The sequence below is a fragment of the Anser cygnoides genome, chromosome 11, assembly GCF_040182565.1.
Source record: "Anser cygnoides isolate HZ-2024a breed goose chromosome 11, Taihu_goose_T2T_genome, whole genome shotgun sequence".
NCBI lineage: Eukaryota > Metazoa > Chordata > Aves > Anseriformes > Anatidae > Anser > Anser cygnoides.
Genome location: NC_089883.1, coordinates 20669204 through 20684371, shown reverse-complemented (window position 1 = coordinate 20684371; position 15168 = coordinate 20669204). Strand labels below are relative to the sequence as shown.

Sequence of the window (15168 nt, the reverse complement as noted above, 5' to 3'; positions counted from 1 at the left end):
TGGCGGTCATGTGAAGTATATTAAATTTACAGGAAAAGAAAACATGTCAATGTAAAAACAAAACTGAACAAACAGTAATTACATAACTATGCATTTATCTTTTCTTTTTTTTTTTTTAGTATTTCTTAAATTATTTTTTCTAATTATACCAGACAATTCACCATTTGAAAAATATGAGAAAAGGACAAAGGAGATCTTCCGTTCTTGTTACCCACACAGATGTATTACCAGACCAACAGGGTACTCATGAAGTTCAGCGTCACATTTCACACCATGCAAATGCACTTGGTCACTTCCATATAGCAGCAAGCATCAACCCTAATACAGGTGAAATAGAACTATTTATTAAACTGTTAATAATATATTTTCACAAAAAGGAAAAAATAAATAAAGGGGGCTGAGGTGCATGTTCTTTGCTTTGCCTAATTGAATAGAAGGGATTTGTAGGAAGAGTGCTATTTCACAATTCTGTCATTTGGCTTAGAGTTTTGTAAAACAAGCTGATTTTTTTTTTTTCCAGAAATCACAGACTGTCAGACTGGTTGTATTTTGAAGGAGGTCATCTTGTGCAATGCCCCTGCTTAAGCAGGGTCACCTATAGCCAGTTGCCCAAGACTTTCAGCATTTTTAAAAGCCATAATTTCATTTTTGCACATCAGAAAGCAAAAGAAATTTCACTACCTTAGTTTCAAGTCTGCTTCATGCTTGATTTGGGGAGAAAACAGTATATGATGAATGGATTACTTGCATCCTACATAATATAAAGTGAATGGGAAAAAAAAAAAGCTGTACCAGATTTTATTAGCAGGAAAACAGCTGCTTTTTGTAGAATAATTTAGAATATTTTAAAGAAGAGATTGAAAAACAATCCTGTGTGTAAAATCAGTAAATGATATGACAACACTGCGACTTAGAAAACTGAGCAATTAGACCCGTTGAATCTCAGTTACCAGTCTCATTTGAATCATTTTACTTTATTTCTTGATGCTAAAATGTCTTTCCTTTTTTTTTTCTTTTTCATTTTTTTACTCAAAACATATGTAGAAACTTGATCTGTACCTTACCTTTTCTAAACATACAGGCACAAGGTCTGTTCTACCAAAAGTGAGTTAATTGTCTTAATCAAGAAATGTGTGTGTGTTTAATAGATACGTGGTTTAAGATACAACTTTTTGATTTGTTTACAACTGTCCACAGATATCCCATCAGTTTTGGCTGGAACAGCTTTTAATATAGATGAAGGCAATGGAGGCTTTGTTGTTCACTGGTTGAATAATAAAGAATTTAATTTTACATCATCCATTGAAGTATTTATGCAGCATCTAAGAAAATTTTCTGAACAACAACTAGAACAAGATTTTGGTGATGTTGAGGTTGAAGAGGAAGAAGAAATGGAAGAAAAAGAGAGAGGTTTGCATATGAAATTAGATCATGGTTAGTAATCTTGATCTATAGCACAAGAATTATTCTGAAACACATTTATGTAGTGCAATAATTAATGCAATTATTTAACACATTATAAACAATAGTAATATATTACTAATCTAAAATAAATAGATATAGATGCAATTTTGGCTCCTGTAATAATTTGGTGGCATGAAAAACTTAAGATTGTACTCTCTGTTGGAATGCAGTAATGATAAACACATTGAAAAAGAAAGGTAGCTCTGGTTCTTTATTTCCGTTTTGGAGCTATTCCATAAAGTTATGAAATTATGACTAAGACTTGCTCTTGATTCACCTTACAATCTCAGGACAGTAATGAGGCATGAATTGATGGCAAGCTTTAAGGAGGGTTGGACATAGCTCCATTTTAATGAAACTGCACTCTTTCCAGTAGAGGTAAGCTTTACATCTTAAACCTTGCAGCACGCAATGATCCCAATTGTAGCTGTTCACAAAGGATGAGGAAGAGAGAGACATATTTTGAAATTAAAGATGAAAAACATGCCCTATAAGAAGAACTGAACATTGCTTCAGGAGCATCACCTTAGCCAGTATATGTATTCCTTCCATTTTATTAAAGATTACAAATCCCGTTTGTTTAAAATTTGAAATACTTATGTCTTCCCTTGTCTTCTCAAAGTTAAGAATGAAGAATTATCTAAGAATTTGTAAAAATAAAAGCCTTTCTACTTAAACCAGTAAGAGCTATTAAAGACAATAAACTGATGTACATTTATAGTCGTTTATAAAGTTTAGGTTCTTAAAATCTAGGTTACCAATGCAATTTATGACAAAGACCTGCTCGTGTCATCATTCTTACTGCACATGCAATACATACTACTTCATCACTTGTCACATACCATGTTACATAATAATCAAATAAATAAATAAAAGACATTAATTTGGAGCCAGCATTCATATAAAATACCTGTTTTTGTATAGTTGAGCAAAATGATCTTAGACAATTGATGTTAAGTGTCTGAATTTTTATGGTTGTATTTATTATTACTTGTATTCCATAGTTAGGGTCAATAGTCAAATGCCAGGGCCTCTCACTGTTGTACAAATAGATGAAAGATGTTTCTACCTTCAATTTGCCTGAATGTTCTTATGAGATAGCACTATTAACAGATTTTAAAATATTGTTGTTTGGAGTGGAAACTGTAGTAGGACAATACTTGCAATTTGAAAAAAAAAAAAAACACCTTATTTTCTGTTGCAGACTTGTCTGTAGATAGAGAATCAGAGACAGGGACTGGAACAGGTTCTTCAGAACATGAAGATGGAGAAAGAGAGGGAAGCCCCAGAACATCTCTACCAGCAGGCCTACGCATGCCTCTTCCAACAGTTTTGTTAGATCGGAAAATTGAGTTGCTCCTAACTGAATGGAACAGAAATCCAGATATGCTTTTTACTATCCATCCTATTGATGGTACCTTTTTGGTGTGGCATGTGAAGTATTTAGATGAACACAATCCAGGCATCTTTCGACAAGTTCAGGTGTCGTATATTTGAAATTGTTTTATTATTTATGATCTTAATGAACAGTCATTATGTTCTTGCTATTTAAATCTGGTCATCAGAATTACTTGAAATTAAATTAATTCCTGTGAAACAGTTGACGTTAATTTGGACTTACATTGGGTTGTTATATTCTAATTTTTTTTTTTTTCCCCTCCAGGTTTCATTTTCTTCTAGGATTCCTGTTGCATTTCCTTCAGGAGATGCTAGTTCCCTTAGCAAAAATATTATGATGTATGCTTGCCCTGTCTTATTAAAAGATATCAGTAATGCTGTACATCAGAAGACAGTGGACTTTCCAGAGAAAACCCTAGCAAGTAAAGGACCAGGCTTTGCTCAGAACAGCACAAATGTGAATATAATTTCTCCCATAGTGATGATGATTTCCAAACATATAGATGGCTCTCTAAATCAGTGGGCAGTTACTTTTGCTGATAAATCAGCTTTCACTACTGTGCTAACAGTCTCACATAAATTTAGGTACTGCGGTCACCGTTTTCATCTTAATGATCTAGCTTGCCATTCTGTTTTACCGTTACTGTTAACATCTTCTCATCACAACGCTCTATTAACTCCTGAATTAGACAGTTCTCAGGATTCTGACAGAATAAACAGAATAATGGATCCTATAAAACATGTGAAAGGTTCTTCTAGGCAGCAACTTAAAAATGCAGCAACCCGTACATTCTATGACCCAAATGCAATCTATAGCGAGCTGATTCTGTGGCGTGTAGACCCTATAGGACCTTTGTCGTACACTGGAGGAGTATCTGAGTTGGCTAGAATTAACTCTCTTCATACCTCCGCTTTCTCTAATGTAGCCTGGCTTCCAACACTTATTCCAAGCTATTGCCTTGGTGAGTATTCTTAGCATGATCCCATATAGAGTTAACACTGGGGGTCATAAAACTATTTTTTCAAAATAAATTACTGTTGTATTTGGAGTATATTAACTTTTCAGCAATTTTTTATATTGTGCCAATGAACATTCTTCCTTCATTTGAGACTAAGCTACTTTAAAACAGCATAGTTCATGTGGGCTAAGAGATTGTAGTTACCATGGATCACCTGGCATGCAGTAACTTCTTTGTGTGAGGTAGCAATCAGTCTCACAACAGAAAAAGGTGATCCCATTCCTCAGTGCTTTAGGCAACTTTGCAGAGTGCTGTCTGCATTGACATGGTATAGGTATCTGGATTGTTGGCCTCATACAGTTGCAGGAGGCAGTGGATTGAACAGAACTAGTGATTGGACCACTTGATTGAAAAATTTCTAGAAATGTTAATCTATTAAGCCACTCAGATACTTATTTTTTATTTATAAAGATGTTGTAGTAGTTGTTGTGTACAATACTAAAATGTAAATTGTGTTGTGAATATCACATTATTAAGTTTTATACTAACAGTGCCAGGATATTTTATTATACTAAGGCCAATCTGACCTTTGCAATTTTTAAATGGATGTCAAAGATGTTGTGCAACCTCAGAAATCTAAAATGTGCTTTAAAATGTGCTTTTTCAAAGTGCTCTTTGATTTAAAAATTAAAAAAAAAATCCCTTTGCTCACATACTAATGTTCTATGCTGTCTCAATCCCACAATGGAGCTATTCTAAACAGTTTACCTTGGATTCCTACTCTAAATCATCTCCAAGAACCCAGGGAAGCTAGAGTCCCTAAGCTCAAGTTCCAAACACCTCCCTTGGAGGTGACAGTGAAGAGAATGTAATCATTTTAAAGAAAGGCAGCATTCTTTTAGGTGTACTATATATTGTTTTTTGCATGTGTGAACAATGGTTATAAACAATAATGAATTCTGCTTAGGTTATTCAATGTTTATGAGGAGTTTTAGTTACATAAATGAGCAGAAAGTTATTTCAAAGTCTAAATAACTTTGTTTTAATGCACATAATTTCTTGGGGTATTTGTGCTTCAGTATTTTATGACAGTCATTGTTAGAAACATTCAGATATTGTGAAGTGGATTATAATTGACTACGTGATACTATTTCATGCAATTTTTTTCTTTAACTATAAAGTATTTTTGTGTTTTCTGTAGGTACATACTGCAACTCTGCTAGTGCTTGTTTTGTTGCATCTGATGGCAAAAACCTGAGACTTTATCAAGCTGTTGTAGATGCAAGAAAACTTCTAGATGAACTATCTGACCCTGAATCATCTGTAAGTTTTATGTAGCAATGGCTTGAAAGTTTTAAAATAAAAGTTAATGTAACTTTTAAACTTTTTTTTTCCCTCTCCAGTGATTTTTCTTCTTTCCTCATGTCTGTATATTAGCTTGTATAATTACATGTTTTGCAGATGTCTGTAAACATTAGCAGACAGTAATGTGGATATTACTACTAAAAGTGGCTGAACTGAAACAAAAGATCCCTGAGAAGTTTCCCCAATTTGCAGTATGTGGTGAAAGTAAAAAATGGGATTTTTTTCTTTGTCTTCTCGGAAGAGGGGAGTCAGGAGCAAGTGGGCAGGTGAAGATAGAAGAGAAAGACTAGGGTGTATACACTTACACACTAGGGTGTGTATATGAGGGAGGACAGAGATGATGGGATAGGAGGGAGTCAGGGCAGGTTATTGCTAAGGGTAATATTGGCTCTTATTTTTTCTGCTGTAGTCTATTCTTTCTGTTCTTTTGTTATGTTTCATTTCTATGGCTGAGCAAAGTAAAATCTGGCTTTGTAACCGTTACTGTATAAATAAGCACATTTTTCATTTTTCCATTCTTCTGTTATTTTTTAAGCTATCCTGCAAGCTATAGCTTGTCAGTATTCAGATCAGTCTGAGGAACCTGTTACAGGAGCAATGACTGTGAATGGTCCAGCAAAGATCAATAGTACATTCCATTTATATATAAGCTGTATTGATTTTTTTTTTATTTATTTCTGTGTTGTGACAAAACCTGAAGCTTTAAACAAAAGTGAAGCAGTGTATTTGAGTTTCTCATAGTACCTATACTGTTATGTTATTATGAAAAGATAAGTCTTTAAATAAACATTTACTTTCTATGTAAATTGGTATGTTATCCCCATGAATAGCTGCAGACTCAAAACAGTGCAAATGTCCTGACGAGTGCATTATTCATAACTGCCAAAATGACAACAGGGAGAAGCCTATTACTATTTACAGCAACAAGGAAAATTATAGCATCAGTTTATTGTAAATGATTGCAATTTCCTTCTGTCTGAAGAAAAAATATGCTAACTCATCCCATTTTCCTCTGTTTCAGAAACTTATTGGGGAAGTGTTTAACATTGTGAGCCAACAATCTACTGCTCGACCAGGGTGCATTATTGAACTTGATGCAATAACTAACAAAGTAAATAAATGGTTAATTCTTTAGGGTATCACATAAAACTGTTTAATAGCTTTGTTGCTGATTAACCTAATCTGTTGAAAATACAGAAAAGAGAGGACATTTCTCTATGGTGATAATGACTGCCTTGAATTTTTGTGAATGTTGAGATGCCTTGAATGTATTTGTGAGACAACTTATAGTTGTTAGGAGCTCAAAGCCTGTTGTTATAGAGCGTAACAATATTTTCTAGGCATAAATATTGTTTAAAATAAACTTGACTGAATACTGCTTTACACCCATCGTAATTTAAAGAAAGAAAAAAAAAAAAACAACTGCCTCCAGAAACCCAAACAAACAAAAAGACCACCACCAACAACAAAAAATAAAAACTACAACTTAAGTCTTCCAAAATGTGGTAATAATAGCCTTGTATGACTTACAATTTTGTGTCTTTCTCATAAGACACACTTTTACCTGTTAACTAATATAGCTACATGTTTCAATCAATGAATTGATTGAATGGTAGTACTATCAAATTTAGTTCGTATTGTTATTTTTATCTTGCAAGTTCCAGTGCTGTTTTCTGTTAGGTTGCAGCCTGGGAAAATAATTTATTTTACCATTTTTTACTTAGACATATAGACATTTTTGATATATACAAAGAAGTACTTCTCTATTTGACGATGGTTTTTTTTGTCTTGTAAGTATTAATCACATAGGACCTTCAATTTTAAGTTCAAGTTTTCAAAATATTTTTTAGAATTTTTATAGATTATTTTATGACTTGACATGAGGAGTACAGGGAATAGCTTATGAGGTAAGAAACAGTCTTCTACATAAGACCTATGTTGTGGGAAAGGCAATAGCAAGACATCCTGGGTGTCTTTTATGTTTTCTATGTGTTTTAGCTCCTTAGTCATACTTTCAAGCCTCTAATGTCCTAGTATAAAGCTTAATTAATATTTGTGGACCTTACCAACTTCTACAGAAATGGTAAATAAGTTAGTTGGGTTATTATTTTTCAGTATCCAATTTTTTTTTAAATGAATGTAGAAATCAATGTATCAATTCGGGAGGCTGAGACTAGGAGGAGCTTTGGATGTGAAGAAACAGCCTGCAAAGATTCAAAAGGGCTGCAAGCTCTGGAGTCAGGAAGAAGCCCTCTCTCTTCTACAAGAAAACACTGAATCCAGTTTCCTTAGAGGGCATCCCAATCATGATGGTGACCAAAGACTTTCCCATAATACCAATGTCATTCATGCATCCTCTCACTACCTCCTTTATCCCCATAGCACCTGCTGAAGCTCTAAAAAAACCCACATTTTATATTGAGTCAGTCAGCTTTTGCCAATTTCATCCTGGTAGGATTTCAAAAATACCTGTGTGAAGGAAGATGCCTCTCCATGCTTCTCTGGAAAAAAATGTGTTCAAGAACATGAAAACTTTGCTGTCGCTGTCTTTGGGGGACACATTTTCCTTGTCTGCAGAAATGGATTTCACTGCCAGCAGCCTCCTTTGTAGAGGGGTGGAGGTACTGAAAAGAGGTCTGTTGCTGTCAGGAGGAACAGCTGTTGAGTTATAAGAGAAGGAGTATCAGCAGTTTCTTCCTTTTATTTTTTTTTTAGCAGATTTCTCAGTGCATTGCAGTCATCTTTCCACTGAAAATTGATAGAAGTCTAAGAGTTGTTGCCACAGTCCTTTATTCGATACCTAAAATAAATAATAATAAAAATAATAATAATCTGTCATTAGCTTCAGCAAAAATATTACAGATTAGTCTAGTATGGTAGATTTCATTGAAACTGTTGGAATATATACACAATAGGTTCTAGAACATGCTGTTCTTAATGTAAGAGATGAAATTGTTCTGTTTTTCTGATGTATTAAGATCGTTTTCAGCATTATAAAAGAAAGTTATCCTCAATCGATAGTTAGATTGTACAAAAAAATAATTATGTTTGTAAAAAATGTTGTTATACCATTCTGAAAGCATAACTACTGCTTGATTTTACAGTGTGGCTCAAACACACAATTACTTCATGTCTTTCAAGAAGACTTCATTTTGGGATACAAACCACAAAAGGAAGATGTAGAAGGGAAGGAAACTGAGATATTTTTCCAGCCATCACAAGGTATAGTATAAGAATAACTACTATGAAGTAGGTACCAAAACTGTTCTTAAAGAATACTGAAATCTAGCAGACATCTACTAGATTCATTTTTAATGAGAATATATTGAATTCACTGAAATGGCTGATTCACATTGCTCATATAAATCATTGTCTACATGGTAATGGTATTAAATAAAACTATTCTAATTTGCCTACAGTGAAATATTTTAACTTGTATGACAAGGTCTATTTTTCAAAATGCTTTGTGTTATATTTTAAAGATGTGTACAAAGTAGACTAGAAGCGTGTTTCCTGAATTAATATGTTGTTCCAGGTGATAAGGTGCATATGTCTTGACTTTCCCTTTTATCCTAGAAAGTAACTGGGGAATTTGGTACTAGACTTAAAAGTTTAAAAAAAAAAAAAAAAAAAAGGAAGGAAGCAAGCACTGTGAGAAAACTGTTTTATAATCTAGCAGAGCAGTTCAAATTGGTTAGGAAGGCAAATACATCTAATAAGTTAGATTTGTCATTAATACTCAGGTTGGCTGTAAGTCAGTCTCTATTTTACTAAGTCTTCTATAGCTCTGAACAAACTAAATATTGATTGAAATGTTATTAATAGTACCGTTTGAGTATTTTGTTTTGTAATCAAACAATTTCAAAGAGGAAAAAATATTTTTTTAGTATCAGTTTTTATCAATTGTTGAATGTAAACTTCATGATTATGGTAATGTGTTTAAATTACAGGGTATCGTCCACCGCCTTTTTCAGAAAAGTTCTACCTAGTAGTAATTGAAAAAGATAGTAATGGCTGTTCTGTTCTTCAGATGTGGCATCTTCATCTCAAATCTGTGCAAGCCTGTTTAGGTGAGTGAGTGAGTATTGTATTTTCTTGGAGATGAACATTTAAGTAACATGACAAAAATTTGAGGCTTGGTGTTCTAGAAGCAATAGAAGGAGTAAGGTTTCTTGCAAATATGGGTTGCATTCTATAGCTATGACAATATGAAAATTTGACTTAAGCATTGGATTCTTTATTTTAAACTCTCAGTATTTCAGAATACTATGGATATCTTAAAAATGCATAAAAATAGCATAAAATTATTTGCAGTAAAACTAAGCAGCCAATACACGATATAATTATTTTCTGCATAACTGAAGCAATGCTAAGAAAAACATCCGATTATAGCATGTTTATGCTTTGTCCTCACATACAAACATTTTAACACTGTTTGCAATGATTTTTCTTTTATATAGCAAAAACCACTGAAACTACTTTATCAGAGAATAAGCTTAGTGTACCTGAACAGAAGACTGTAGATTCTTCTCCAGATATATCACCTGGCGTAAGTCCCATTCCACGATCTTCATCAATCGCTAATCTTCAGACTGCTAGTAAGCTCATTCTGAGCTCCAGACTTGTATACAGCCAACCACTGGATCTTCCTGTTGGTGTAGAAGTAATAAGAGCAACTCCTTCAGCAGGTAAATTTAACTTTTTTCTAATTAATCCACTAATTTATCTGCTAGTTCATAAGCTAGTATATTCTCAGCCTATCACTCTCTTGATTAACTGATACAGGCAACATGGGACTAAACAGGCGCTCTCAAATCCATGTCTATGTCTCTCAAATCAAAAATGTGCATTTTGCAAATCACTCCTTTCTTAATTGTATCAAGTCCTCATAGAAAAGCTTTTTGTGAAACTTACTGCTTTAATGACTGGAAACTTAACTTCTAGTCTTTATTTATGATCAATTTATACCCACTTGTTCACCTGCCAACATTAATCTGATGAGTATATGATGCTTTTTTTTTCTGTTAACTTGTTGTACTTACCCCGTCTACTTCTGTCTGTTTGTCTCTGTGTCTCTCATAATATTCTTAAGTGCCCCTCTTAGGTTTCATTTTGGTAGGCTACACAAGCCTAATCTTAATTTCCCTTATTGCATCTGATTAAAGCTTTGTATTTCTTTATTATTCTAACAATCCTTTTCAGAATTAGTTTAGTTCAAGTTTATTTTCCTTGAATAGTGACCAGAACTGCAGATGATTAATATCTAAACTGTTAAGACTGTTATCAGTCTTAAAACATTTGCCCTTACCCAGCTCCAAATTACAAAAAAAAAAAAAGAAAGAAAAAAAAAAACCACATACCAAATTGAAAAGTTCTCTATTAGTAGTTACAATGTTGTGTCTGTCTCATATAGGTATTTGACTTTTATTACTGATACTAAATGTTTGTTCTGACTTCAGGTCATTTGAGCTCTTCATCAATATATCCAGTCTGCCTTGCACCTTATTTGATAGTAACATCATGTTCAGACGACAGAGTGCGATTCTGGAGATGTACTATAGAGAAAGACCTGAACAGCAAAAATGAAGAAAGGGAAAGATACCATTGGAGAAAATGGCCTTTAATGAATGATGAAGGAGCAGACAACAGCAGTACAGTCACCATAGTAGGAAGGCCAGTTGCCGTTAGCTGTTCTTACACAGGACGTCTTGCAGTAGCATACAAACAACCTGTACAGCATAACGGTTTTGTTTCAAAAGAATTTTCCATGCATGTTTGTATACTTGAGTGTGAGTCTACAGGAGGATCAGAATGGGTTTTGGAACAGACAATTCATCTGGATGATTTAGTTAGGGTTGGAAGTGTACTTGATTCAAGGGTCAGTGTAGATAGTAATTTATTTGTTTACAGTAAATCAGATGCATTTTTGAATAAAGACAAATACCTGGTGCCCAGTATCAAGCATTTGGTGCATTTGGATTGGGTATCAAAAGAAGATGGTTCACATATTTTGACAGTTGGAGTTGGTGCTAACATCTTCATGTACGGAAGACTTTCAGGAATTGTAACAGATCAAACAAGCAGCAAAGAGGGTGTAGCTGTCATTACTTTACCACTAGGTGGAAGCATAAAACAAGGTATAAAGTCAAAGTGGGTGTTGCTTAGATCGATTGATTTGGTATCATCTGTAGATGGCACTCCTTCACTGCCTGTTTCTCTCTCATGGGTGAGAGATGGTATACTGGTGGTGGGAATGGACTGTGAAATGCATGTTTATGCACAGTGGAAACACGCTGTCAAGTTTGGTGATGGTGAAAGTGATGTTTTCACTACTGAAGACCCAGCAACTCAAGATCCACTCAAAGCAAGCTTGATAGCAAAGAAGACCAGTGTAATTGATGGGGCAGGTATTGTGGATGATGTTTTTGGCACTCCAACTGTAATTCAAGATGGAGGCCTTTTTGAAGCTGCTCATGTTCTTTCACCTACTCTCCCTCAGTATCATCCAACCCAGCTATTAGAACTTATGGATCTGGGTAAAGTTCGCCGAGCCAAAGCCATTCTGTCACATTTAGTTAAATGTATTGCAGGAGAAGTCGCAATAGTTAAAGACACAGACGCTGGAGAAGGAACTGGTCCTAAACGCCATCTTTCTCGCACCATTAGTGTAAGTGGTAGTACTGCAAAGGATACCATCACAGCTGGAAAAGATGGTACTCGAGACTACACAGAGATAGATTCCATTCCCCCACTGCCACTTTATGCTCTGCTTGCTGCAGATCAAGATGCCACTTATGTTTCTGAAGAAACTTCTAAAATACCTCAGGGGTCTGAAGATCATGCTAAAAGAAAAACAGAGGATCAGTACTCGGATCTATTCCAGATTCAGCCTGTTACAACTGATGACTTTATTGATTTCGAGCCTGAAAAGAGGGAGAGTAAATCCAAAGTTATTAATCTCTCACAGTATGGTCCGACTTACTTTGGCCGAGAACATGCCAGTGTCCTTTCAAGTCACCTGATGCACTCAAGTCTGCCAGGCCTCACTCGACTAGAGCAGATGTTCCTCGTAGCTTTGGCAGACACTGTGGCAACAACAAGCACTGAACTAGATGAGAACAGAGATAAGAATTACTCAGGTTAGTAACAAGCATATTATTAAATTAACATTCTTGCTCTTCCCAGCTAAGGCAAACTTACTCCTTGAGTATTTTGGGGTTAAAAAAGCTGAAAGCTAGTGTCAGTTATTCATATTAGATACAGTAGAGCAAAAACCACTTTATAAATCTCTGTATTTCAAGCATAATAACTTCATCGCAAACAGCAAATTTAGAAACATACATTCCTTACATGCTGCATAGTCATATATATGCCCATGTAGTCATCTCCATATTCTAAAGTCAGTATTTTGTATTTTACAGGAAGAGATACTTTAGATGAATGTGGCTTACGATATTTGTTGGCTATGCGCTTGCACACCTGCCTTCTGACATCACTACCACCTCTGTATCGAGTACAGCTACTTCACCAAGGTAATTCTTGAAATGTGGCATTACTTTCATTTTATCCAGTTGAGCTGACAGGACCTGATAATATTTGATTTATATTGTGATACTTTTATTATCTCCATATTAATTTTAGATGACACCTGATCCATTAAGGCCCTTGTCTTGCAAAGTATATGCTTCCCTGCATGCACTGTGAACAGACAAAAATGTAAAGCTCTAGAATAGAAGAGAGATTCTGTGCCATTCAGTTTGAGCATGAATAATTTCCCCAACCAGATAACATACAAATTGTATCATATTTTACATTGTTTCTGCTGGAGGACTGAAGGGTTTGCTTTACAGAAATACATTTCTTATCTTCCCTCTAAGATAATTTTATTATTTTCATCACAGCAGGTTTTTTTCTTGCTCTGAGTAAATGCTGTTGTGAAATACAGGAAAGAAAAACAATTACTGCCTCAAGAGCATACAGAAAGGTTTCTGGGCCAGGATGGGTCTGTCTCTGAGATAACATATTTTTGCTTCTAACACCATACGAAACTCAAGAACGTATATGAACAGGGTGCTGGAAAGGAATGGAGGAAGCACCAAAGAGAAACATACATTTCAAAGAGAGAAAGAAAAAAGATGCTTCGACTGCTCCTTGAACGGTTGTGACAAACAGTCCCTCTCACATCTACCAACACTCTTTGCAAAAATCCCACTTTGCCTCTGACATATTCCATTTGTTTATTAACAAGTTTTAATTTTCTGAAATTTATTATGTTATTGTTTAGGCCTGTCTACTTGCCATTTTGCATGGGCTTTTCATTCTGAGGCTGAGGAGGAGTTGATCAACATGATTCCAGCTATCCAGAAGGGAGACCCACAGTGGTCTGAATTAAGAGCTATGGGTATAGGTTGGTGGGTCAGGAATATCAACACACTCCGAAGGTGTATTGAAAAGGTATCTTTTATTGCTTACAAATATAGTTATGTGCTGTTATGCTCTAACAGATACTTAGGAAGACTTGTGTAGAGGAGATCCCTTTGCACTCCAGCCCAGCTACTATTTTAACAGTTTTGTGGTTTTTTTTCCACATCCAGCACCGAAACATTAGTACTGTCAGATAATGTTGGCAGTTCTGATTTACCACATTTGAGTTAGGAAAGCCATTTCATTTCACAGTATGTTTAAGATTATATTACTCTATTTTAAGAAGAATCCTTCTTCAGATATATGTGACAGCATATATCTATTGATGAAACAGGAAATTATTCAATACTGGGTCTTATTTAAGAAATAATCATTTTAAAAAGTATTATTCAAGAAAAAAATACATAAAAAATCCTCTTGTCAATTCTGTTGGTTTTGATAATAAAATAGTATACAGCATAAAAGGCCTGAGCAGAAAATAAGTGCAGGTTTTACTCCTTTCTGGAGAGTCCCAAAAATAGTGTTTTATAGAAATATACACCTATATTATATAAAACCAAAATAACATCAAATCCTATTTTCATGCAGAGTTTTTTATGGGAGCTGTAATAATAGATAAAATGCAGTATATTTTTTAGATATTATTTTAAAATGTTTCCCGTAGGTATCCAAGAGATTTAAATTCTTAATTTAATAAGATTTTCAGCTTTCTTAACAAGTTTGATGGATTTGATTTATTACTAGTCTTTGCTCTGAATTACAACAATTAATGTACTCTTTGAATTGTTTGTGGAACTTCATAGTTTACTATATTTCAGAGGTAGTAAAAATAATTTATTTTAGTGTTACAGGATATTCGATGAATCCAGGAGCAAAACTTAATTGTTCTAGTCCTCTAAATCTAATGCAATTACATCACTGAGTCCTATACAGGGGAAAAAAAAATGGTCATTAAAGAAATACTTGTATTAGCTTACAAATATGTAAATAATGAATTGCAAGAGGAACTTGACCTAATAGTATAAGTCACTGTAACACTTTTGAGGAAAAGATTTTTATTTTCACAGTTGTAATGTCCCACTGTAGTGATGGGGGGGTGTTAATATCTGCAGTAGTGCTGTTTTTCTGAACCTTAAGAACATTAACTATGTAATGAACTGTCACCTATCAAAAAATTACTTTCTGCAAAACATTCTGAAAGAAATTATTGTTGCTTTATATAAATAATGCGGTCGCCCAGACCATCCTCTCTGACAGAGAACATATGTTCTTATGCTAAAAGCAAGTTTTATATTTGCAGTAATAATACTAGATTTTGCTTACTATAGGTTGCAAAAGCTTCATTCCAGAGGAACAATGATGCCTTAGATGCTGCACTTTTTTATCTTGCTATGAAGAAAAAGGCAGTGGTGTGGGGTCTGTTTAGGTGAGTTCTACTAACTGTAAGTTTGATTAAATCATAATTGAACCAGGAATGCAAAACAGAACTCATTCAGGATTAGAGTTTAATTGGTGTTGTTCAATTGATTGTATCCTAAGGTTGTATAATAAGAAGTTG

General features: G+C 34.5%; 1 protein-coding gene across 5 annotated transcripts in view; it reads left to right on the top strand.

Annotated features, from left to right (window-relative positions):
* DMXL2 (Dmx like 2) overlaps positions 1-15168 on the top strand; it is a 55321-nt gene that overhangs the window by 16439 nt on the left and 23714 nt on the right. For 4 of the 5 annotated variants that reach the window (XM_048060119.2, XM_048060116.2, XM_048060118.2 and 1 more), the window contains exons 9-21: positions 153-327; positions 1198-1434; positions 2669-2946; positions 3128-3824; positions 5023-5144; positions 6208-6297; positions 8291-8408; positions 9137-9256; positions 9647-9874; positions 10646-12325; positions 12608-12718; positions 13471-13640; positions 14939-15036. In XM_048060119.2, the coding sequence (XP_047916076.2) occupies positions 153-327; positions 1198-1434; positions 2669-2946; positions 3128-3824; positions 5023-5144; positions 6208-6297; positions 8291-8408; positions 9137-9256; positions 9647-9874; positions 10646-12325; positions 12608-12718; positions 13471-13640; positions 14939-15036 (4124 nt within the window). The remainder of the gene's footprint in view (positions 1-152; positions 328-1197; positions 1435-2668; positions 2947-3127; positions 3825-5022; positions 5145-6207; positions 6298-8290; positions 8409-9136; positions 9257-9646; positions 9875-10645; positions 12326-12607; positions 12719-13470; positions 13641-14938; positions 15037-15168) is intronic. The other variant, XM_048060117.2, reaches the window with a different exon arrangement.